The sequence below is a fragment of the Podarcis vaucheri genome (genome assembly GCF_965113315.1).
Source record: "Podarcis vaucheri genome assembly, chromosome: 9".
Taxonomy (NCBI): Eukaryota; Metazoa; Chordata; class Lepidosauria; order Squamata; family Lacertidae; genus Podarcis; species Podarcis vaucheri.
The window spans coordinates 40792587-40817142 of NC_138767.1; the positions used below are offsets into that span (position 1 = coordinate 40792587).

Here is a 24556-nt window from a genome sequence, read left to right on the forward strand (position 1 = left end):
TCATGTCTGTTTGCATCATAATTCACAGAAATCTAATTCCTCCAGAAGTTGAGACATAGTACCTCTGGTTTCAGAAAACGAACTCTGTAGTAAATGTATTAAAAACAGTTGCTAATCCTGCAGAAACTGTCTCTTCTTACACCAGCAGTCAGTTTGCATTCCAAGTGAAAGTTTAAATGGCAGAGAGATCACCACAGTCATAATTCATCCCAATCTCAAAAGTAATTAAAAGAAGGGAGGTTTAACTAATCTGATGCCCTGAACACTAACCTTCAGGGCTGTTATGCGGTGTCTGGGCACAATGGCGGTTCCTCAATCCAAGATGCTCCCTGCATCCTGAAACATCCCATCTCCAGTGTAAAAAATAGCTATCTTCTGAACATTTGTGGTTGATCCCTTGATCTCCCTATCTTCAAAGAGAGAGCTTGGAAACCAAGATTGGCTATCATTAATCAACACATAATTATCTCTGTCGATGGCTGGTCAGCCATCTTTCCTCCCAGAAGTCCCAGTCCAAATAAAAGTTTTGAGTCCACGTGATCAACGTTTCTTGCAAGAACAAAGCAGGTATAGCTTTGTTTCCATTTCACTCTTCCTTCAGATCTGTACTTCACAGTTTATCGAAGCATTTGTCTACTCTTAATTTTTGTTGCATACCAATATGCTTATCCATGGTAAGCAACATTTTTCATAGTCAGTAATTATTTTAAGACCACCTTCTTTATTTACAGCTCTTTCAACCTGGATTTGCAGTCAATGTGTCCGTTCTGTTTCACATTTGCCAAGTGTAAACAAAGCTGTCTTTCATCACGCATCCCTGTAGACATGGTGCCTCTAGTAAAGCAAGCTAGATTTACAACAGCTCTTTGTAAATTGGTCACTAATTTCCTTCCCATCATAATCTCTAAGGCTAATCATCCATTTATTTTCCAGACACAGAATGGCTCCTGCCAGTGATTTCCTTTGCCTGAATGCCTATGCAAATGTATTCCGTCAATGTGTCATACACTAGTTTAGCTCCCTGATAATCTATCACACTTTGACCTGGGCTATATCATGCTGTAGTACATGTTTGCATTTGAAAGAGAATTACGTGCAGGCCACTTTCTCTTTCAAGGCATAGAAGTCACTGTAGGCAGGGCATCATTTCACCGAACAATTATCTGAAAATTCTTCCAGATATTGGCTGATTTGGATGACAGTTCATGCTTTGGCCAAAAAGCTGAAGTGACCAAACCTGCATTAGAGCAGCATCTATCCGCTCTTGGCCTGCATGGATAATAGTCCATACATGGGGGGGATTAAGTGAGGAGGAGGACAACCATAGGCCACCTTGATTTCATTGGAGAAAGAAGTGGAATATAAATGAATGAATGAAATTAGCTAGCTCTGTCTCTGCTCCTGCCAACCTAGCAGTTCAAAAGCACGTCAAAGTGCAACTAGATAAATAGGTACCGCTCCGGCGGGAAGGTAAACAGTATTTCCATGCACTGCTCTGGTTCGCCAGAAGCGGCTTAGTCTTGCTGCCCACATGACCTGGAAGCTGTACGCCGGCTCCTTCGGCCAATAAAGCCAGATGAGCGCCACAACCCCAGAGTCCGTCATGACTGGACCTAATGGTCAGGGGTCCCTTTACCTTTACCTTTATCAGTTCTCTCTTCCATTCACCTAGGAAAACCTGCTCCCCCCCCCCCGCCGTTAGTACCCATGATAACTAATGCTAGTTAGTATCAGTTTCCTTACATTGTCACTAGAGATGTAAGAAGGCACTGTTTCCTGTTTTGTATCCTTTGCATACAGTATTGTTGCCATTCCATAGCAGTTTTTCTTCCACCAAGAACTACATTATGTGTCTCACTGTCTGCTGTGACAAAATTATATAACTTAACATAATTTGTGTAAAATATGTAAGTGATGTCGCCCTTACTTTGTCCCACCTCGTTCATTTCAGTGCAACGGAAATGCAATGCAAATGAGGTGGGGGGCATAATCAATTACGTATTGTTTGCAGACAGAAACCAACAACAACAATGAATACTGACTGGATTTGCTGAATTGGTTTCCATTCTGGACATGGGAATAATAAACAGACACTGGTAATTTCTACTCCTGTTTCTGCTTTTATTGGAACTCTCTGACATCCCCAAGTGTTGTGCAGTCTGCTGTCTTCCTGTGCTGCATAGGATCTACTTGATTCCCTATGGGGAAGGACCTCTGGTACCTTGTACTCCTTTTATACACTGCTGATTTGTAACCTTTTCAAAACGTGGGAGTAAGAAGGAAAGCTTTTTTTTCTTTTTCCTGCACTTTGGAAGCAACCTAATCTGCAGTCGCTGAACATTTCTCTCCATCATTCATAGCCATTTTCTTACTGGCCTGTTTCGTCGCATTACTGAACCAAGCGCAGCGGTGCACCCATTGTGGCGTGCCCGGTATCTCATAGCAGGCTGCATTGTCAATGCATACTTAAGATGATTCCAACTGTGGCACCGTCGTTTCCTTTGCTATAAGGGGGTTAAACCCACTCCCTGTGTTTTTTAAGCTACAGGTATTCCCTTAGCATTTCTCCTCTATTGATTTATTGAGCCAGCGCATCTCTGGAGAGAGTGGTACAGAAAGCCATTTGGTTCCACTGTGCACACCTATTAGGCTCGTTGTGAAGAACAGCTCCTTGGAAAGTTCCTGAATGCCAGCATAGTTGGGAGGCACAGAGCTGCGCCTGAGAGCTAAGTAGGTGCTTATTGGTGCTCCTCTGAAAAAGGAGCCTGGTAGCGCCGAGGGCCTTGGAATCTTAGCTATACAGTGGTAACTCTGGTTACGAACTTAACTTGTTCCGGAGGTCCGTTCTTAACCTGAAACTGTTCTTAACCTGAGGTACCACTTTAGCTAATGGGGCTGGTCTGTGACCCTTTGGAAAGTTGTTGGACTACAATTTACAGCTGGGACAGATCAGTCAGTAGATCATGAGGCTCTTAACCTCAGGGTTGTGGGTTCAAGCTGCACATTGGGCAAAAGATTCCTGCATGGCAGGGGGTTGGACTGGATGACCCTGGTGGTCTCTCCTAAACTGCCCTAAGACCTCCAGAACCTCCCTGAGGGTGGTATATAAATTCAATTAATAATAACAACAACAACTCCTAAAATTCTATCTCTATTGGTGATGGGAGCTGGACAAACAACACCTGAAAGGCAAAGGTTTAGCCATCTCTGGTGAGGATTGTATGTTAAATGCAGCTGTGCTGTCAGGGCAGGATTTTGTTAAGGGACCCACTAAGCAGAATGAACAGAAGAGCTTCCAAAGACAGCATAGTTTGGTTGCTACAGTTTGAAGCAAGTAAAGTAATATGCATAACCATATAATGGAGGTGGGAGGTCCAGAGAAAGACTTTCTTTATAATTCATAGGGGTTGATGCTCTCAATATGTGGAAATTGAGTGAGTATGTGACTAACATAACAGAGAGAAAATGCCCTGAATCCACACACACAAAACTCACACCAAGCAGTTTGCTGTATTTACACAAGTGTAGGGGGCAGTACTACAAGCAAATCCTTTGACGCACATAGACCTACGCTAGCTATTAACGAAGGCAGGAAGGGTCTCCATATACACATCAGCAGGAAACAACCAAGGTACCTGCAGTACAAACAGCCATATTCAGAATGTGATGCAAAATGTTGCCAAGTGTTCCATCAAATGTCTGCCTTGCTTGTATCCTTTTCAGTTGAGCACTTTCAGACTAAATTGCTCCTACATTAACCATCTTACACACTTACACACACACACACACACACACACACACACACACACACACGTTTTGACCATGTTTCTCTGCATTGAAGAACTGCTTTGAAATAAAATCATCCTACAGGGAAAAGGCTTTATACCGATTAGTATGAAATTGAGGTAACACATGGCTTTCAGAGTTCAAAATATTATTTTCCTAGTTAAAACTTTCATACTGAAGAGGGGCTTTGAATGGTAAAATAACCCTGTGTAGTAAGCTCATCTTCCCCTATTTTGGATGGCCTTAATAGATGAGTGCAACATGCTGTGCTTCCTATCCAGGACCACTGTGGATTTTATACCACTTTCCATTTCACTATGGACAAACCCCCTCATGCACAGTCCACTATGCCCCTGAATACCAATTTCTGGAAATCACCAGTGGGAGAGTGTTATTGCACTCATGTCCTGCTTGTGGTCTCCCAAGGACACCTGGCCGGCCATTATGAGAACAAGAACACAGATAGACCTTTGGCCTCTTACATTTAGTGTGCCTGGCCACTGAATTTCCTAAGCCTTTGCTCAATTTTGAGTTTTATGTAACACTTTCCTAGAAGCTGATTTTTCAATAAAATATGCAACATTCCCTCCAAAATATGTTTTACAGAATACAAAATGCAATGTGGCTTTGCTCAGCAAATTTGATGGTTCTTCTCCCATCAGAAAAAAATGGCAACTGGGGAATTGTGTTGGTAGAACAAGAGACCAATGTTTATTGGTGTTGTCCTTTTAGAAATATAAACTAGAGGGAGTCCCAAAAGGAAAATTAAGTGTTTAATGCACTCTTTGCTTTTAGCTTTTACTTCATTGGATCGTAAACCATTTGCAATAAACAGGAGAATTAGAAACTTGAATAAAGGGCCATGAAGTCATTTAACATCAGATCTAAACTCCAAGGACAAATTGGGTCTTTAAGCATCGTGAAGTATAAGCCGCAACTAGATGGTCTCCTGTTGATTAATTAGCGATTTTTCCAGATCACATATTTAGATTCCAAGTGTTCATTCTTCAATGCATGTCAGCTGGATGCCAGAAAATATCTAAGGGACTGTGGGACAAAGTACTTTAGGCAGTCAATTGCTCTCACTAATCTCAAAAGACACTCAGTATTCTAACATACCATGCTAAAGTGCATCAGCTCTTAGCCTGCAAAGCATAACCATACATGGTGCAGATTTAAAAGCATGATCTGCTGTGTTAATAGGTTTGCAGAAACAGAATAGTCTTCAGTGGAAATCCTTGCAACAAACCACCATCTACACTGCAGTGCTGTTACTAGATGGAGCCTTGTTATCAAGCACTCTTCCACCCACACATCCTCTAGTAGCATGCCTGACATTACTTGCAAATTGTGCTAGTGTCGGTGGCTTGTATCAGTCAAGCCGGAACAGACTATATGGGCTGTTCATTTCAAGATAGCAACTCTATGGCCAAAGTAACCAAGGGACCAATGGAGGCTGGTTCATTGAGGCAAATGGGGTACTTCCCCACCAACCACACTCTGCCCTCAGCCAACCCCCCACCTGCCTGCTGTGTTACTTACAGCCAGTCGAGGGATAGCTCTGCTTGTCATTAGCTCCACCTACTGTTGGTCTCCTTACCTCCCACCCAATCAATCCCAATGGGTACCGGCCACCACTGGCTTTAGTACTTAAATACACTAGACTTATTTCGTCTGGTATTACCACTGGGTTTCTATGTGCTCCCATTTACAGCATCCTATTTTTTTCTTCCATATAGAGAAGATCTACACAATATGATTTTAACAGGCACATGTTGCAGACCCCTATTAACAATTGAAATACATAAGTGTCCTTTAAAACAAAACAAAAAAAACCTCACATGCAATGCATGGGGGCACAAATTGAACAGCAGGACCAACAGCATCTGCCCACAACACATTTCCATGGGATTTGTCTTTATAAGCAGAGAAAGAAGAAACTGCAGTACATTTATTTTATTAGTAGGGCAGTTTTTAATGACTGATGTTTTAATGTATTTTTAATATTTTGTTGGAAGCCGCCCAGAGTGGCTGGGGAAACCCAGCCAGATGGGCAGCGTATAAATAATAAATTATTATTATTATTATTATTATTATTATTATTATTATTATTATACAGAACTACTGTGGTTTTTTTCTACAGGGGAAGGGCAAGTCCCTCCTTCAACCTTTCAGACACTCATATAGCAACCAACCAGGATCTGGCAAGCCTCATGGCAGGGCAGGGATGTATGAGGAAATAAAACATATCCCTGCTTTGCTCTTGCCTTGCATCTCTTCCTGGATGTGCCACTTACCCTCTCCCTTCCCCCCAATGTAACCGGTGCCCTACTTTTAGAAACTTTGACCTAGAAATAAACTTACAGAATAGAAAGATTATGTACAATTAACATATATTGACTGGGGAGTGTTTGTGGTGTGTGTGTATGTGTGTTTTCCCAGCTAGAGAAAGATATAGGAAGGGCAATGTCTATACTGAGTGCTAATTTAAGGCTCGAATTTCCCTCCGAATATGTCAAAAACAATTTGAGGTGGACATGTTTTTATGGTTAAGTAGGTCTGTTTCTTCCTCACCGAACAAAGCTAGCAAGCATAGTGAAAAGGCATAACTGTTATTCCTAGTCGCACCAAAACTCATTAAATGAAGGTGCTTCACTGATGCAGAAAATGTATATTGGATTGAAGGGCATAAATGAAGGGACTCGGGCGCGAGTTAGAGAGCAGAATATTTAGAAGGAGCAAAGATGAAAGAAACTCCATGCATCTCATCTGCATTGTGCTACGTAACAATGAAGCATATTGTTGTGAATCAGAGGATAGTTTTGCACACATGAAATGAGCAGGGAAGAGAATGCGGCAGAGAACCTCCCAGATAGTTTTGTCTTAAGTTGTTTCTGTGAACACCACCATGAACCTGAAGGATAGGTTCTGCCTTTGGGAATTTTTTTTTTTACATCTTGGGTGCTATGGATACAAGCAGACAGTAGCTCAGAGCATGTGCCACATGTTTATTGGATCCTGAATTTGCATTCCATTTAATTCTAATCAATTCCCCAACCACCAAATAGACTTTATGAAGGAGAAATGGCAAGCCAGCTCTGCTGTCACACCTGTTCAAACCAGGAGAATGGACTAGTATATTTACCATTTCTCCCTGCTAATTTCTCATAAAATTGGCCTTTGCAGAAGTAGAGATCATAATAATGAGCAACAGAACAAAATGTTAAGCAAACCCATTCTAATGTTTTATGAAAGCTTCACCATTACACCCCACAGTATCTGACTAAAATGTATGCAGGTAAAAGAGTTTGCAATACATCAAACCGAGATACCTAGATCTATAATAATTATAAAAGCAACTATAATTGTTTACCATTTGCTAAGATGGAATTTGGAATGGAACAAATACTGTTAAAATGGCAATGTGTTATATTTTCTGTTCCGTCCTTCCTCTCTTCAGCTGGGGTTTTGTGCCTAATTCGCCATTTTGTTCTTTTGTCAGTTTGTGGCGCTCTAAACATTAATTTGCTGTCTATTTGAATCCCATTACACTATTTTAATAGCATTACATGTAAATCGATTCATGGCTTTGCATGTTCATGCAAGTCTTCGTTGGATTGGCTGTACAACGTCAGTAGAGCAGCTAAAATATATCTGACTTTAGGGTAATATATATGTAGCATATATTGGGTGAGGAACTATTACTGCATAAACTGTCGCTGCGTATTAAGCGTTGATAAACAGTGTGCACTGGATTGTCTTAGACAGGTTTTTAAATATTATTTCTAATGCACACTGACAGCTCAGTGCTATCCCAGCTGCACTATATGTCAGTAATCCTGGAAACCATGGCAAACTGCTTTTGTTATATTTGTAATACCGTGCCTGATCCTTTATCAGTTAAGTCAGTGGAAACATTTGTAATTAACAGTTAGATCACAGAGCCACAACTGTGTGTTATTGATTTCATTCAGACTTGACCAAGTGAGTTTTGCATATACTTGACACTAAACATGGAAGTAGGTAATTTAACCACAGAGTCGCTACAGAGTGTTTGGGTCAGGAGACTATAACCACCAAGTAGGATTTCTAGAATGTAGGAAGTAGGGGTGGGTGAGTCTGTGGCTCATCCTAAGAATCATCTGGGCTCTTTGGCCATTTCATTCAAAAGCTTTAAAAGTCTTAAGAATGGTTAAGTATTTGAAATAGCACTTTGCAGGACCTGATTGTTGTCCTTCTATCCCCACACTATGGTGAGGGAGGAACATTGCCTTTGGGAAAGGGGATAAGGTATTATTATTATTAAAAATTTATATACTACCCTTCATCCAAGGATCACAGGGTGTACAGGATGAGAAACAAAACTACATTAGCATAATGACAAACAAAACAATCCCCCCCCAGTTCAATAGGCCATAGAGAGTTTAATTAACCAAAAGACTGGGAGAAGACGAGTGTTTTCACCTGGCACCTAAAGATATGTAGTGAAGCCACCAGGCGAGTTTCTCTGGCGGGAGCATTCCACAAATGTGGAACCACCACAGAAAAGGCCCGGTCTTGTGTTGCCACTCTCCAGACCTCTTGCAGAGGAGGTACATGAAGAAAGCCCTCAGATGATCATCTCGGGGTCTGGGTTGGTTCATATGAGGAGAGGCATTCCTTGAGTTATTGCGATCCTGAGCCTTTTAACTCTATCTGTTGATGGATGGCCATCCTGACTTGGCCCCAGACACACTGACCAGATGTTTGGAAGCTGTGGCTGGATGGTTACGTGGGAGCCGGTTGAAGCTAAATCCTTTGAAGACAGAGGTCCTGTGGCTGGGACGGGACGATATGGGATTGGGGGGGCAACTCCCATCTCTTGCGGGGGCGCAATTAGTGCCAGCACCGTCCGTTAAGAGTTTGGGTGTAATCTTCGACACCTCCCTTTCCATGAAGGCGCAGATTGCAGCTATAACAAAGGCGGCATTTTTCCATCTCCGCCAAGCTAAGCAGTTGGCTCCTTACCTCTCTCGCCCTGACCTAGCCACTGTGATCCACGCGACGGTCACCTCCAGACTGGATTATTGTAACTCGCTCTACGTGGGGCTGCCCTTGAGACTGACCCAGAAACTCCAGCAGGTGCAGAATGCTGCAGTGAGACTCCTTACGGGGACCGCTGCGAGATCACATTCACCCAGTGCTATACCAGCTGCACTGGCTCCCGGTGGAGTACAGGATCAGGTTTAAGGTGCTGGTTTAAACTTTTAAAGCCCTATACGGCCTAGGACCCTTGTACCTACGGGACCGCCTCTCCTGGTATGCCCCACAGAGAAACTTACGGTCTTCAAATAAAAACATCTTGAAGGTCCCAGGCCACAGAGAAGTTAGGCTGGCCTCAACTAGAGCCAGGGCTTTTTCGGCCGTGGCTCCGATCTGGTGGAACACTCTATCACAAGAGACCAGGGCCCTGCGGGACTTGACATCTTTCCGCAGGGCCTGCAAGACAGAGCTGTTCCACCAGGCCTTTGGCCAGGGCACAGCCTGACTCCCTCCCTCGGCATCTTCGTGGAGCTCTGGCCCAATGGTTGCCAGTGGCTTGAATTAATTAATTTTATAATGAATGATTTTAGAGTGTTGTTTGTGCTGTATTTTTGTATTGTTTTATTGTTGTTAGCCACCCTGAGCTCGGCTTCAGCTGGGGAGGGCGGGATATAAATAAAATTTATTATTATTATTATGGCTTTATAGGTAAAAATCAGCAATTTGAATTGGTCATGTGGCAGCCAGGGCAGTTGGACCAAGATTGGTGTTATATGTTCACACCATCTTGGCCCAATGAGCAACCTGGCTGCTGAATTCTGTATCGGCTGAAGTTTCCAAAGTGCCTTCATAGACAGCCCCATGTATAACACATTGCAGTAATCTAACCTGGAGGTTACCAGAGGATAAGCAACAGAAGTTAGGCTATCCCTGTCTGGATAGGGGCATCACTGGGCCACCAGCTGAAGCTGATGAAAGGCACTCCATCCCTCCGAGGACATCTGAGTGACAGCAATATGTTTACCCCCAAGTTGCGTACCCACACCTTCATAGGGAGTCTAACCTCACAAAGAGCAGGTCTCATCTGAGGTGTTAGGGAGATGCAGGTTTTCCTTTTCAGCCATCTCTCCACTAAGCACACATGCGCAGACCTAACTAGGCCTCCTTCAGAAGAGATCTCTTAACCCTGAGCTCCCATCAGCCAACCATTCTGGGTGATTTACCAGCAACATAGCAATCTGTATAAGTGGCTGGTGTGTTCTGAGTTTGCATTCATTCCACCTTATGTAGGGCACAGGATTTTCTCAACAGGTAGGCGCAAGTGTCAGTACTGGCACAAGGAGACAGTTTGTCCCTTTGCATTGTCACGGAAGCCCTACCTAATCCTAGCACTGATCAGGCACCTGTCACTGTCGCTATGGGGCCAAAGCTCTCCCCTTTCCCTTGAGTACAATGGAACTTGTACAGGTGGATGAACAGGGTTGTGGAGCATGCAGGGGTGCTGCATGCAGCCCCTTAAGTAGCTGGACTGTTTTATTAGAGACATTGTTCCTTTAAAGTCACATGAAGCCAAACCGTACATTTGTGTCCTGCATTTATAATAGAAACTAATATTTGAACTGCAGGCTAACTTGATTCATGGAAAAGGGCTGCTACCTGGAGATTTTTTGAGTGTTTACTGAATCATACGTTTGGAAAGGATTCCACCTCCTACTCTAAATGTTTTTTTTTAGAAATGTTTAGTGAATGTTCCACAATCGCTCCAGGCAGCATGTTGTTGATGAGCTGCTCTAACAGTCACACCCTTTCCCAGAAGTTTAACCCTAGATGTATTTGAGAAAATTTGCTTTTTATCTTGTCTTTTACTTTGTGACATCCCACCCACTTTCATCTTCCCTTTGAGCTCAGTGCACACAGTAGTTTTAGCTTTCTATCGTAAAACAAACATTCTTAAATAGGAAGAAGTGAGTGAAGAAGTAAAAACAAAGCAATTTGCAACATGTAATGGGAAATTGCACTTCTTTAATTGCAATGTATTTTGCTTGCTATGTCATAAGCCTACTACAAATTTAATAATAATTAAAATGTTTGCTGCTTTTCCTTACATGCTCTATCTCTGACAAATACCCTGTAAGATGGGCCAGTATTATTATCCCTATATTATTACGTTGTTGAGCAATTGAAGCAGTGTGGTTTCCCAAAGCCACCCATGGCAGAGCTGAGACTCAAACCAAGTTCATAGTTTCTGCCATTAACCATTCTAATGCAGCGTTGCATTCTAACTTCTATAATACCCAAGGATCGATATTCTAGTTTTGCCCCCATCCTCAATATTGAATTTTATAATGGTAATAATGAATCTAAGGAGGAGGAATCTGACAGCCAGTGAGTTGCACTTTCTGGACTGGGTTTACGCAAGAAGGCAGGTAGGAAGGGTCATCTGAAGGCAAACTAAGGTTGATGGAGCAGTGCCACATTTGCCATAAGAGAGCAGCCTCCACAGAGCTACAGTCTCTCAAGGACTCAGTAACTCTACTTTTATTGCATCAATGGATGTGGGAGAAACCCCAAAATACAGTAAATGTCAAATAATGTTGCCTAGGAATAAGAACTACCCACTTGATTTCCCGACCAGGTTTAAATTCACATTTCTGGACACAATGTTTCACTTCACATACAGTGGTACCTCAGGTTAAGAACTTAATTCGTTCTGGAGGTCCATTTTTAACCTGAAACTGTTCTTAACCTGAGGTACCACTTTAGCTAATGGGGCCTCCAGCTGCTGCCATGCCGCCACCATGCAATTTATGTTCTCATCCTGAAGCAAAGTTCTTAACCCGAGGTACTATTTCTGGGTTAGCAAAGTCCCAGCATCTGTAACCCGAGGTGCCACTGTATTTACCTTTGAGATGTTTACATTGTGTGACCTTGGCCCAGTCACACCCTCAAGATTTAATAGCATTTATTTATCTCAGTGTTGTTGTTTGTTCAGTGCTATGAAAAAGATGAATATTTATTCCTTCCTGGAGTAGGAGAGGGGAGTTTTACATACCCAGAACAAATGTCTTGCTCAGCCTTTTGCCTTTGCTGGCTTCTGCATAGCCTTGGGAAGAGGACTTCTTTACTTTTGCAGGATTTAAGGAGAGAGTAGGGTACGCCTGGGAAATATTCTAAAAATGCCAGAAAACTGCATAGGGCTTCAGCCACACTGCTGAGATTTTGGTGATCTACAGTCAAGTAGTTTTAAAAACAAAACAAAACTAATAATCATCCTAACCTTGTATCCTAAATATCTTCTAAGGTTAATAAAAACTGTGTGAATCAGATTCTTTTACCTCAGTGACCTTACTGCTATCCTTTTATTGCTCTAGGCATTTGGGGGAAACCCAAAGTTTCTCCTACAAAACCCAAATGTCTGCTTACAGTAGTATGCAGAAGAGCTTTCAGCAAGCTGGTGTTGTCCAGGTACTTTGGACTACTTGACATCTGTGACTAGCCTAAGGAAGTTCCACCCACCTCTGTGTCTGCCCATAAAAGCAAGCCTAGAGTGACTGACTTGGGTGATATCAGCAGGTTCCAGGAACTCTCTTCCTTGTGTTGACCTTAGGGATAACCTTTGAGTTTGTTGGGGCCCTGAGAGCCAGTAGGCTGAGATGTGTTAAGTGGGGAAGTGTGTCAGGAGAAATAATTTATATCTGTAATTATTAGTAACTTGTATTAATGGGCTTACTGTGTATTTTGGTTGTTTCAGTTCACAGAACACAGCTTAGATATATATTTCTATATTAACAAATTTGTTGTTGTTGTTGTTCTATATTAAGAGGTACAGAAGTGGTATAAATAAAAAAACCTCAGCCAGCACATGGGCCAACAGAACATGTAAGCAATAGATTTCATTTCAGAGGAAAATAATGAACTGATAATATTTTTTTAAAAAAATCAGGGAATTTGGCATTCAACACACAGATACTATAGGTTAGGTTGCCTTTCTGTTTTAGAGTTGTGATTTTAACTACTACTACGGAGATTTTTATTTTTATTTGGAATGTTATTTTAATGCTTTTATTTTAGTTAATTCTTTTTTAAAAACTGTTTTATGTTTTTCGAACAGCTCTGAGAACGTTTCTACCTTTACTATGGTAAACAACAGCTTGCATGCATAGATACTTTCGGAAATCCAGCTAGGGAAGTCCCATTGTAGGAAAATTTTCTCATATAAATGTGTGGTTTCAGGAAGAACTAATCTAGCCAGAAATGGAGTATGAATGAGGCATCAGTACTAAGGACAAAAATGGAGGGGGAACCAGATCATGTCTATGTGACAGACAAATAAATATACCTCTTATCGTTTGATGCTTTCCTAGAAAATGGAAGTCAGTAAATGGCTGGTCTTTGGAATCAGGTCTTTTCTTTATCATGTTCATCTCAAAGTCTGAGCCAGCTAATTATGTCTTTATCAGGGAACGTGACACTGCAGTACTATAAAAGTTATCACTTAAGTTAGGGGTGGTTCACATAGGGAAAGCAAGAAAAAGCACATACTGTATCTCATTCCATACCTTTTGCTCCTTTTCCTAGTATTTTGGGTCCCCCTTTTTTTGGTTTGTACTGGTTCCTATAGAAGCCTGTTACCCAAGCTTCACATGTTGGCATCTGTGCCAGTGCCAGTTAGAACTAATGGCTACAGGTACTTGAAGACAATCCCCCCTCCCAATTCACTTACCTTCCATCAGCACCTGGTGTGTTCTAACAGAGCAAAACAAGACTGTTTTGGCAAAGGGAAGCTGCAGTAATGTCCTCATTACTCTCTGATTGTCAGAGGGCAAGACAAGTTGTATAGTGTTAAGAAGGCTGGAAGGGACTGCATATACCTCTTGGTCCCGATAGCTCTGTGACCTGCATGCTGCAGGTCACCTACCTAGACCTAACACCTACCTAGACCTAGGCCTAGAACATCTTTCATAGTTCCCCATCATTTGCTCAGATTAACCCAGCAGAGTTTTTGGTCATAAGCAACAGTTTTACATTTTCTCTGCCCATATTCCTAGCTTGCCAGACTGAAACACTACTCGTTATAAGCGACACTATTTTACAACCACACTTTTCCTCTGCTCACTTTCTTGGACCCAGTCAAATAGCTTGCCACATCAAAACACGGGAAATATCAAAACTACACCAGTGCCTTAAAAAGCTTAAGTGCAGGTGCTCACCTTTAAAGACTTGGGACTAGAGTACCTTAAAGAATCAGTACCAACCTGTCTTTACAATGAGATCATCTTCAGAGACTGTCCTTCAAGTATCCCATCAGCTGATGCAAGATAGGTGATGGCCAGAGTGGCTTCTCAGTTGTGATACCTCTTCTTTGAATTCCAACTCCAGGAAATCTTCACATTGCCATTCTTTTGGCACCAGGAAAAGTCCTTTTGATTCTTGAATTTTCTGTATCATTGTTTTTGATTGACTATCAATATCATAAGTGCATCCTCTCTTCAGCCCCTCCCCCCCTTTCTTGTGAAAAGCCTCCCAAACAGCATTGGTTGGGGCATGGTGTGTGCAGCAGGGAAGGAGGGCCTGGAAAACTTGTCTTCTCTGAATTTTACCTTATGATTCCAGTGATTTAGGGTGGTTCCTCTTCCTCATCCCACATTGAAGGAGGGACCCACTGGAAAGGTTTTTGAGCATCACAGTGAGATGAAGCAGGGGACTGGAAACATATATTGTGATCCAAACTATTGTATTTTTGACTATGTGTGTGAAAATTGCATTGGAAACTGTTGTTGAAGGTGATCTATAATTTAATCAACACTAAAATCAACCACGCCGTTAAGTAGGGGAAGTGCAGGCATGCAAAGAAGTACTCCAGTAGATAAAAAGAAATCGATTAGAATATATGCAAGAACCATCATTGTCATGCTGTAATGCTACCATCAATATGAATCTACCATTGTGCTCCATCTGGCCCAGTATTTGACAGACAGCAATCTATCAGGCTGAGTCCCTGCCCCATTTGTTACCTGAGATCTTTTAAACTGAAGACATGAAAAATTGATCCTGGAGATTTCCACACAAAGCATGTGCTCTGCATCACTGAACTATGACCCATTTCTCCATATGTTAGTTAGGCTTGGCTTTGTCAAGGTTGCATCAGTATAGTCCAGAACTCAAAGCCACAGTTGCTGGGTCATTGCTGCATTCTTCTCTGCCATTGAGTTACCAGGGAGGTTACTGCTAGAATTCTGCATTCCTTGTTCTGAGAAGCTATAAAAATGGTTTTGAATGAACTTCCAGGAGTGAACATAAGTTGACATATGACATAAGGGATGACAATTCCATATTTTGCAACTGCCCTTCCCCGCCCCCAGGGCCAATCCCTGTTTCAAGATACCTCTCCCTGGTTGATTATTTCCTCTTATTGTATACCAAATTTCCTTTTTGATAGGACCTTTTAAATATTATGCACAGGTAACATTGCACTAATTTCTCTTTCACAACCTTAATCCAACGTATGTTAAATGAAAGTAACAGAATTATAGCTCAGTCAGTAGACCATGAGACTCTCAATATTGCTGGTTTGAGCCCCATGTTGGACAAAAGATTCCTGTATTCCAACTCTAAAATTCTATTATTCTATGAAAATAATAATCTATATTAGAAACCAAGTTCACACTGAATATTAATAAATTCACTCATGATGTGGTATCATTGATGGAAAAAAATGGTGTGACAAGACGATTATCAAAAATCTGTGGTAACTAGCTCATAAACCATTCATATATTAAGCAGACAAGTTTGAAAATCTGATCTGAAAAGAACCAACCCACTGAGTCACTCCGCCCATCTGAGCAAATGTATGGCAAATGTAGGGGAACAAAGGTCAGGTTCTGAGAGAATGGTCGGACAAGGCAGAGGTCAGATTCTGGCAAGTCCAGGAAAGCAGGTAGCACCCTGGATAGCTCCGAATGAGGTTAAAGTTGAAGCACCAGAGAAGGCTTCAACAAGCAGCAAGACTAGCCTTAAACAGAACTACAGCTCCATCTGGGTACCTAGAAGCACCCTCAGTGACCAAAGCTTCTTTGGTTAAAGTTGTGACTGAGTTAACAGGGAATGCATCTGATAGCAAGCATACGTCAGCTGGGATTTCAGGACTAGAGCTGTTGGAGCCAAAGAACAGCAATAGGACCTTCTCAGGCCACAGAGGTGTGGGCCAAATGAAAGTGAATATTCTTAGGAAATTGGATGACATAAAGCCAATAATTTATTGTGCAGCTATTCTGGGCTCCTGAGGAATCACGCCATACAGGCAACCCTATTTATGACCACTTTTTCTATTAAGAATGAATAGTGGGGGGAAATGGGAATGGCAGAGGGGAGGTGATGAACTGGAAAACAAGACTATAGGTGAAGGAAGAAGTGCTACAGAGAACAAATGAAAATAAAGAAAAATGAGAGGCATACGTACATTGTATATGCCAGAAGAATAAGGTCTTTTAGTTCAAACACATTTAGTATTTCACTGTAGGCTGTAGCTCTTGTTTCTCCCTTCCCAAGCTTTGGCATCACATTACTCTGCTGGAACTTGAATAGGGGTCTGCAATGCTACTCTTGATCAGAATGACAATCCATGAATGAAATATAGCTACATCATAGCCCCGAAAACCACTCAATCATGCATAATATATGCGACAAAATGCTTTGGTAATGGGGCTGTAGACAGCTGTGCTTTGCTTTCGTGAGAAAAGAGCAACTCTTGCAAGTTTAAAGTAGGCAGAATAGCAAGAACATGTCATGGATCATCACTCCGAGGCATATTTTATATATTATATAGCTAGCAGCCCATTAAAGTGCATTTTCCAACAATGAAACTTAACGGATTATATGTGGCTTAATAGGTTTGTAAAACGTATTTGGGGAACAGGGTGTGTGTGAAGGAACAACAGGCTTTAGGGCTTATGATAAAATCATCCAGACATCTCAGTGGTTACTTATAAATATGAAAGCTGTATCTCTGCACACCACTGAAATGAATATCCCAGATCAACAAACTGACAAGAGCCCTATTTTGGAGCTACTGCTACATTCCAGCTGTTTTGCCTCCTTCAAACCGTCTACATATTCCATACAAGTACTATGGTTGCTGAAATACCAGCCAGCAAATGACAAAATGTCAGTATGAATGTAGACACCCACGTCAGAGATAAAAGAGGCACATTACATTCCAGTGACCTGTTGAAAAAGAAATTTGCTGGAAAGAAAGTCAAAGCATAATTGAAATTATCTTGAAGATGTGTAGCTTCTTTCTGCAGAAGTAGACATTTTGACTGCATAGATGCCGTGCTTAGTCAGTGGGAGATCATTTTCCATACATGCCCTAGCCAGGGTGGCAATGAAGCTAAGCTAAAAGTCTTTTAAACAAGCCTTGCAGAAGCAGGATCTGTATTAGAGGTTCTGTTGTATTTTACACCATGGGGTGGCTTCCATGGAAACATAAGTATGGGGAAACAACCTCCACCTCACCCACAGCAATAAAATCAGACCTCATGCAGCAGCTAGACACACTTTTCTGGGAAACATGCTTTCTGTTAAAGAATACTGATACCTGTATCTTTTGGAAGACAGGGAAAAGGCTGGGTGGTCCTCTAGTTGAGCAAATATTTATAGTGCTTCTTGCATCTAGTGTCCAGGGATGGGGAACTTGAGAACCTCCAGATGTTGTGCAACTCTGACTTTCTTCCCCACCCCAATCCTTATCTAAACAACAGCTATTAAATAGCCACTGATTGTATGGCACCTTCATATTTGATGGTGGCATGTAGCTCACTTAAGGTTTAGAAGAACATATACATGCCACAGGAAAACTGGACAAATGTATGAATACATAAAGCAGTATTTGAAAGTAATGGCTGGGTGAGCAGGAGGCGTCATCTTAAAAATATTTTGTTAAAGTGAAGCTAGGTCTGTGTATAACTGCATACAAAGCTGCCTTATATTGGTAGAAACACACAATGACTCAGTCTGCCTATAACAGGCTGCCTGTTAATACTAGCAACAGGCAGCAGCTCAGAAGAATCTTGGGCTGTGGTCTTTCCTAGTCCTGCTATGAAAGATCCATGGAAAAAATGGACAGCAGGGATCAGCTCTTGTATCTGCTGTTTGCATAGCATGGGCTCTGCTGAAGAACCACCTGATCCCGTCTTCACAAAGCAGACCTTTCTCTGTCTTTATGCAGAATGTGTATTAGTTATCTTGAAACAGACTGGTAGAGAAATGTAAGAATTTGAGACAGGGCTTTTAAATAGTGGTGGCAGCCATGGTGGAGGAAGCCGCTCGGGCGCATGGGGCGGTGCGCCCAGGGACGGGGCGAGGCGCACTGTGGGGCCTCCGGAGTCTGCCTGCCTCCTCCCACTCAGCGGCCCTATAGCTGGGGGGAGGGAGGCAGCAGGCAGACCATTTGGACAGCACTGAGCCTGCGCGCGCCCAAGCCATCGCGTCTCTCCCAGGAGAGACGTGTGGCTTGGGCATGCTGCAGGCACCATGGTGAGTGCCGCCTGGCATTTTGTCACCCCCCTCAGTGGTGACACCTGGGGCGGCCCGCACCCACCTTCCTCTGTCCCTGGGTGGCAACACCTTTATATTTCGAATGTCACCTGTAAGTGTCCAATGGAAGCTTGCACATACTTGGGATCTGTCCCTTCCATTCACCAAATTTGAATTTCCATTTAATCAAAGACAAAATTGAAGAAGGAAAAGGAGGCGGAGCACAACCAAGATTTTTAGTATTACCACAAAGGGGGGACATAAAATATTCTGGGTGGAATTCAACTAGCACTAAGAAGAGCATTCCATCAGCACAAACATTTGTGCTGGCCCAATGGAACAATCTCCCCTCTCCTCATCCTGCGCAGGCCCTCTGACTTGCCTGTAAATAGGTCTGAGATGTGGTTATAACTGCTGCTCCCGCTGCCACAAAAGCACTCTGCTCAGGTTGTTTTGTAGCCGTTTTCATTTGCAGATCCTTCTTACACAGTCTATTGCTACCTTCTTTCTCTCTCAGCTTTCCGTAGGGGCCTTTCCTGCTCCCATAGGGACATGATTTGGGAGAATGACAAATTTATGTCTTTCCGTCACTCAAAATACATAGCAAGATTAAGAATGAATGCTAATACTCTTTTCTCCATCTCAAAATTCTTTCAGAGGAAACTGTTAGAACTTCAAGAAACATGTTTGTATACAGTGCAAATTGCATTTGTTTTGCTTCTATTTTACCAGCATGCTCCAGAATAAAATCTTTGGATATTACCCCCATGTGAAATTCAGTAAGGTTCATTAAGCAAGGCAACAACCCTCAGAAAAGGAGAAAGAATAGTTGCTCTTGAGACAGTTTTCCTCACAGATTCTTAAATTTTAAGAAGTTTCTTTAAAATTGTGAAAAACAGCTTGTTAAAGACCTTTCAGTAAAATTAAACTATGATTGTTTTAAGAATCTATGTGTCTGCCAAATCCTATGCTTGATCCACACCTAAATACGATATTTATTGAAAGGAAGACATATTAACATGAAAAAACACATTTTATTGCACTTAAGTTATAAGAAAATAAAATTTCTAAGTGAATCAAATCATAGACACAATCCCTTTAAAGGTCGTTTTCCTCCATCCTGTCAGGTTGTTACATAACTAAAATTAACAAACTGAAATCTGATTTAAAAAAAAAATCAGACTATAAATAAACCAAAAAGGAGAGGGGAGGGGAAACAAGATCGCCTAGGATACAGTGTTAAACCACTTTCACAGTTCAGCTTGAGTTGTGGCTCTTGGAGAATGAGGCAAACCAATTGATAATTGCATTTTTTTTTCATGTGACAACTTTACCACAAAAACCAAATCGCTTTTGCTTGTCAGTTCCTCACCACCATAAAACTGTAACAGTCATTCTTCTCAAATTCTGTAAAACACTAAGACTGACCAGCAATTTATTTTCATTGTTGTATGTTTCTTTTTTTAAAAAAATCTTGTCAGTTTCATTATGTCTGTTTATTCCATTCACCACAGCCCTCACAAAGAAACGTTTCCCCACAGAACAGGCCGCAAGAGCTTTGTTCCAAGGAATGTGTTTTAATTTTTGCCCAGAAAAAAAGAAAAGAAAAAAAAGAAAAGAAAAAGCTTTGCACGCACTCTCAATTCTTTACTTGCAAGCAAACTTCACTCTAAATTGTCTGAAACTCTTCCACTCTCAGCCTCTTAGAGGCACAGTTGGCTCAAGTTTCAGTGGCAAAAAGTCTTTTTTTTTATTTTCCGTAACCAAACTAGAGCAAATTTGGAATTCAGTCTGGGACTAAAACGTCACAGCAGAAAAAAAATAAAAATAATTTGCTTTTTTTCCTTTCATTTAGCAGCATAAATAAGTTTGGCCACTGGGAATACAGTACAGGGGTGGGACAACAATCCCAGAGTTGAAGACCTACTTCTAGCACCAGCATCATGTATTAAAACCATCTGAGGAATCTCCAAATTCTGGACAACTTGCCACCTCAGAGCAACTTATGCATTGAAGAGCATAGATGGAAGCAACAGTTAATAAGATCAACAGAGGCTAATACTGTGATTGACATTGGCAATGGTTGGCAAAATTAACATAAAAAAGCTGTAAAACTGTACAAAAACAATTCACAGTAAGATTTTAGCTTTTCCACACATGGAAAGGACTCTTTGCTGTCACAGATGCTCTCTTCTTTGAAAGACAATCAGTAACTAATAATGGAGGTATGAAGCTCCTTTCTAGATTTCCGTGGTAAAAGAACAGGGTTAACAAGAATCGTAACAACTTTTTAAGTTTCCACCATGCTCAACGAGCACTGAGAGGAACACACAAAAGAAATAATTGCACCTGGCTTGATTTGGAAAGTCATATTTTGCAAAGCTGCCCCCATTCAAAAGTGAAGCTTTCGATGTAATGAGACAGCAAATGCCTCTCTTGTCAGTTACAGTTCGTCAACTTTGTGTCTTCTCCTTCGTAGTCTGTAGGTCTTTAGGATCTGTTGCCCCAAGCCAACATCCTGCACCACCAAGGACAAGGGATTATTTTTTTCCTTTTTGCAGAGGGAGGGAGGGAGGATAGAACATTATTTGCATTTCTGGACAAAATAATCTTTTCAAGCTTCACTTTATATCCACATCAAAGTCCAATACCAGCAGCTTGGTTTCCTCAGTCCCGTTCCGGCTTCCAACTGCACAAACTAGCTTCGTGTTAGAGGCTCTGATCCGCCACACCACACCTCCACTGCCTCCGCTTTCCAATGTAACCAGATTTCGGATAAATTCACCCGTTTTTAAGTCCCATAGTTTTACAGTCCCATCATCTGAGCTGGTAATTACAAAGTTCTTGTTGAACTGTAAACAGGTCACAGCACTTTGATGCTTGTTGGGACCTAAAGCAATTGAAGACAGGAAACAAGGGAAATGTCAGACAGAGGCTAGCGTGTAATCTGCTCAATAGATCAAAAACAGAAAGTAGAGGAAAATTTGCCAGTAGCAACTGAAGAAGTACTCCTGGCTTAAAAACACCTTGCCGAGAGAAAAGGAGAAACCAATATGAAATTAACAGCTGTCATAGTGCTGCACTTTACACACCTGAGGAAAAAGCATGATATGCGGTGGCAGCTACCATGATTTCTCTTTCTTGGGTGAGAAGAAAGAGCACAGAAACAGAGTCATCCTAGAATGACTTGTTTAAAGCAGGCTGGCAGTGCTTGTCCATCTTATCTGAAGATGACCTTGCAAAGCTATGAAGACTGTAGAAGGAGGTGTCTATGGGGAAGGCTGCTCCTCTTTTGCCATCTGAAATCCATCCACAGTGCTTTTCCAACTAGGGGAAAACAATGCATCCCTGTGGCAGTTGTGTGAGTCATTCTTTCACGTAGCAGAGAGGAGAATAGAGCAGTGTGTGGTGCGTTCTTGATTTTTATTTGCAAGACTGCCTTCTTAATGACATTTTCTCATCAACCCACATGAATAACCAAACTTTAACGAAAGGTTCCAGTCTGAGAATAATAATAAGCGTATTTGGCTTAACTGCATGATGGACTTTCCATAATAACTTACGGATAAAAGCCTGTAAAAACCATATTTCAAATCTGATAGTATGTTTTAAAAACCAGACTCTTATTTTTAAAGACTTGTTTTGAAAAGAATATGCCTACATATCTATGCATATATGTCCATGCAATAAACAAAAGAAACGCTAACATTTTTCTTTCCCTCCCCCACTCTTCACCTTTTTTAATGCCACACGTACTCTGAAATCATTCTTTTTGATTTATATGAATAGGCAGCGTGTTCTTATGTACTGTCTGCCTTTCCAATTAACCTCCAGCCACTAGAATGTCTCAATAACTTCCGAATGAAAATAATGAGTTGCTGTTTTAATGACTGCATTTTTTCAGATTAATGTGGTTTATTAGAGTAAATAAATTAGATTAAATAACCTGAACAAATTTTCAACTGTCTCAGACTGTTTTCTTCAGCAATAAATATTTCTACTAGATCAGTGCATAACCACCGACAGGCAGTTCATAGAAAAATGATGCCCAAGGACAATGTGTCTGATTCTGGAGCTTTGTTTTTCTTGCTTTATTTTATTTGTTAAAATTTATGTTCCTTTCTTTTCTTCAAAGTACTAGGTACTCATTTAGAACACAGCTTGGCTAAATGTACAATTGAAGCACTTCTCTAGTGTTAATTTTATCCTGTAGAATACTTCAGTTTTAATTACGCAACATGGCCAGTTGGTCTTTTTCAGAGAAAGGTTCCAAGGCACGCAGACATTCTGCACCTGCAAGGTGTCATTTGAAAGCCCAGGGCATAATATCCTGGTCAGAAACTAATTCCCTAGGAAAACCACATTTGGAAAGAACTGAGGGAGGGGTGGAGTCAAAGTGACCCATTGCAGAGTCAAAGTACCTTTTCTACCTTTTGGGTGGCAACTTAGGGTTTGGGCAGAAAGCACTCCAGAATGCTTCACTGCCATAGATGGGCAATTATAAATTCAGACAGGATGCTTATGGGTGTCAAAATTCCTATGACCTCTCTCTCAATGGCTAAGTATTTAATTGCTTAGGAAAAACTTGTTCCTTCCTCTTTGCTATTATAGCATATCTGACTGCCATTTATTATACTTTTCTTGCCAACGAAAAGAAACTATTACAACAGAACAAATCATTCAGCGATATCAAGAGAGAACAGCAGAAACAGAGATGGAAGATGCAAAAGTGAGTATTTCCCCCCATATTCATTTCCCACCAGCAGATGAGCCTATCCTCTTTATTGTATTCAGATCTTAAGCATGTGTTCAATTTATAACTGCATGTGTAGAGTCATTAATACTGCGTTGTCCTGTGAGAATTTTACATTTAGTTCCATAAGACCATGAGAAGCTTACCTTGCAACGTTTGTAAACACTGTCCTGTTTTGATATCCCAGATTTTGACTGTAGAATCTGCATTCCCAGAGACAAGAATGTTGTCCTTGAGTTCCATCCCACTTGTTAACGACTGGTGACCTGTTAATGTGTGAATGCAGTTTCCGGTCTCTACATCCCAAACTCTGATTGAAGTGTCAAGAGACCCACTCACCACGTGGATACCATCAAACTAAGGGGGGAAATGTGAACTAAATTAATATATTTTTATTGTTTAAAAAATCTGTAAACACTGATTATGTTTACTTCTACAGTCCCATACATAGCTAGATATGTAATAATAATAATAATAATAATTTTTATTTATATCCCGCCCTCCCCAGCCAAGACCAGGCTCAGGGCGGCTAACACCAGGTATAAAAACAATTGATTAAAACACAACATTAAAATGCAGCCTCATTTCAGTAGAAACTCAAATCAAAAACTTTTTGGGGATAAGCATTTCTGATATACTTTCAGAAACAGTAAGATCATTTCAGATTGCTCACTGCTGCCTAAACCCAGCTTCTCTGGTTTAATTTATTGATATCCAAATATAGGCTACACTGTGACTCAAATTGCTCAAGGAACTACTCCACATGTACCTGGAACAAGTGACTATGGCCAAACTAGCCGGAACCTTACTTACAGATACACAAGGGTTTCCCTAAATCACAAAGATGATCTGTAGTATGTCCCACTTCACTTTCAAAGAGAAAAGGGCTAATCTAGAGCATGTTTCATTACATCCTTGTATATTATTTTAATATTACCTGTTAATGCTGTGTATTAAAAAAAAACATTATTTTAATACAGATGCAAGCTTTGATTGGTTTAAATTTCCAGCTTGATCAACCACATATATCTTGCCCTTGCCTAATAACAAATTACCGTATTTTTCGCACTATAGGACGCACTTTTTCCCCTCCAAAAATGAAGGGGAAATGTGTGTGCGTCCTATGGTACGAATGCAGGCTTTCGCTGAAGCCTGGAGAGCGAGAGGGGTCGGTGCCCACCGACCCCTCTCGCTCTCCAGGCTTCAGGAGAGCCCCACCGCCAGCCCCACAAGCTCGGGGGACAGCGGGAGAGGCGCAGCGCGCCCTTCCCGCTGTCCCCCGACTTGGTTAGAAGGCTGGCGGGGGGAGAAGCCTGCTCCTCCCTGTCGCCAGCCCCGCAAACTCGGGAGACAGCAGCAGGGGCGCAGCGCGCCTTTGCCGCTGTCCCCCGACTTGGCTAGAAGGCTGGCGGGGGGAGAAGCCTGCTCCTCCCCGTCGCCAGCCCCGCAAACTCGGGAGAC

At 41.6% G+C, this 24556-nt stretch overlaps 1 protein-coding gene across 5 annotated transcripts in view; it reads right to left on the bottom strand.

The window, feature by feature from the left end:
• Positions 1 to 19356: 19356 nt before the first annotated feature.
• FBXW7 (F-box and WD repeat domain containing 7) overlaps positions 19357 to 24556 on the bottom strand; it is a 121239-nt gene continuing 116039 nt past the window's right edge. For 4 of the 5 annotated variants that reach the window (XM_082237644.1, XM_082237645.1, XM_082237647.1 and 1 more), the window contains 2 exons: positions 23242 to 23452; positions 19357 to 21232 (listed from right to left, as the gene is read on the bottom strand). In XM_082237644.1, coding sequence (XP_082093770.1) covers positions 20964 to 21232; positions 23242 to 23452 — 480 coding nt within the window. In that variant the 3' untranslated portion in view covers positions 19357 to 20963. Of the gene's footprint in view, positions 21233 to 23241; positions 23453 to 24556 lie in introns of those variants that run through there. The other variant, XM_082237648.1, reaches the window with a different exon arrangement.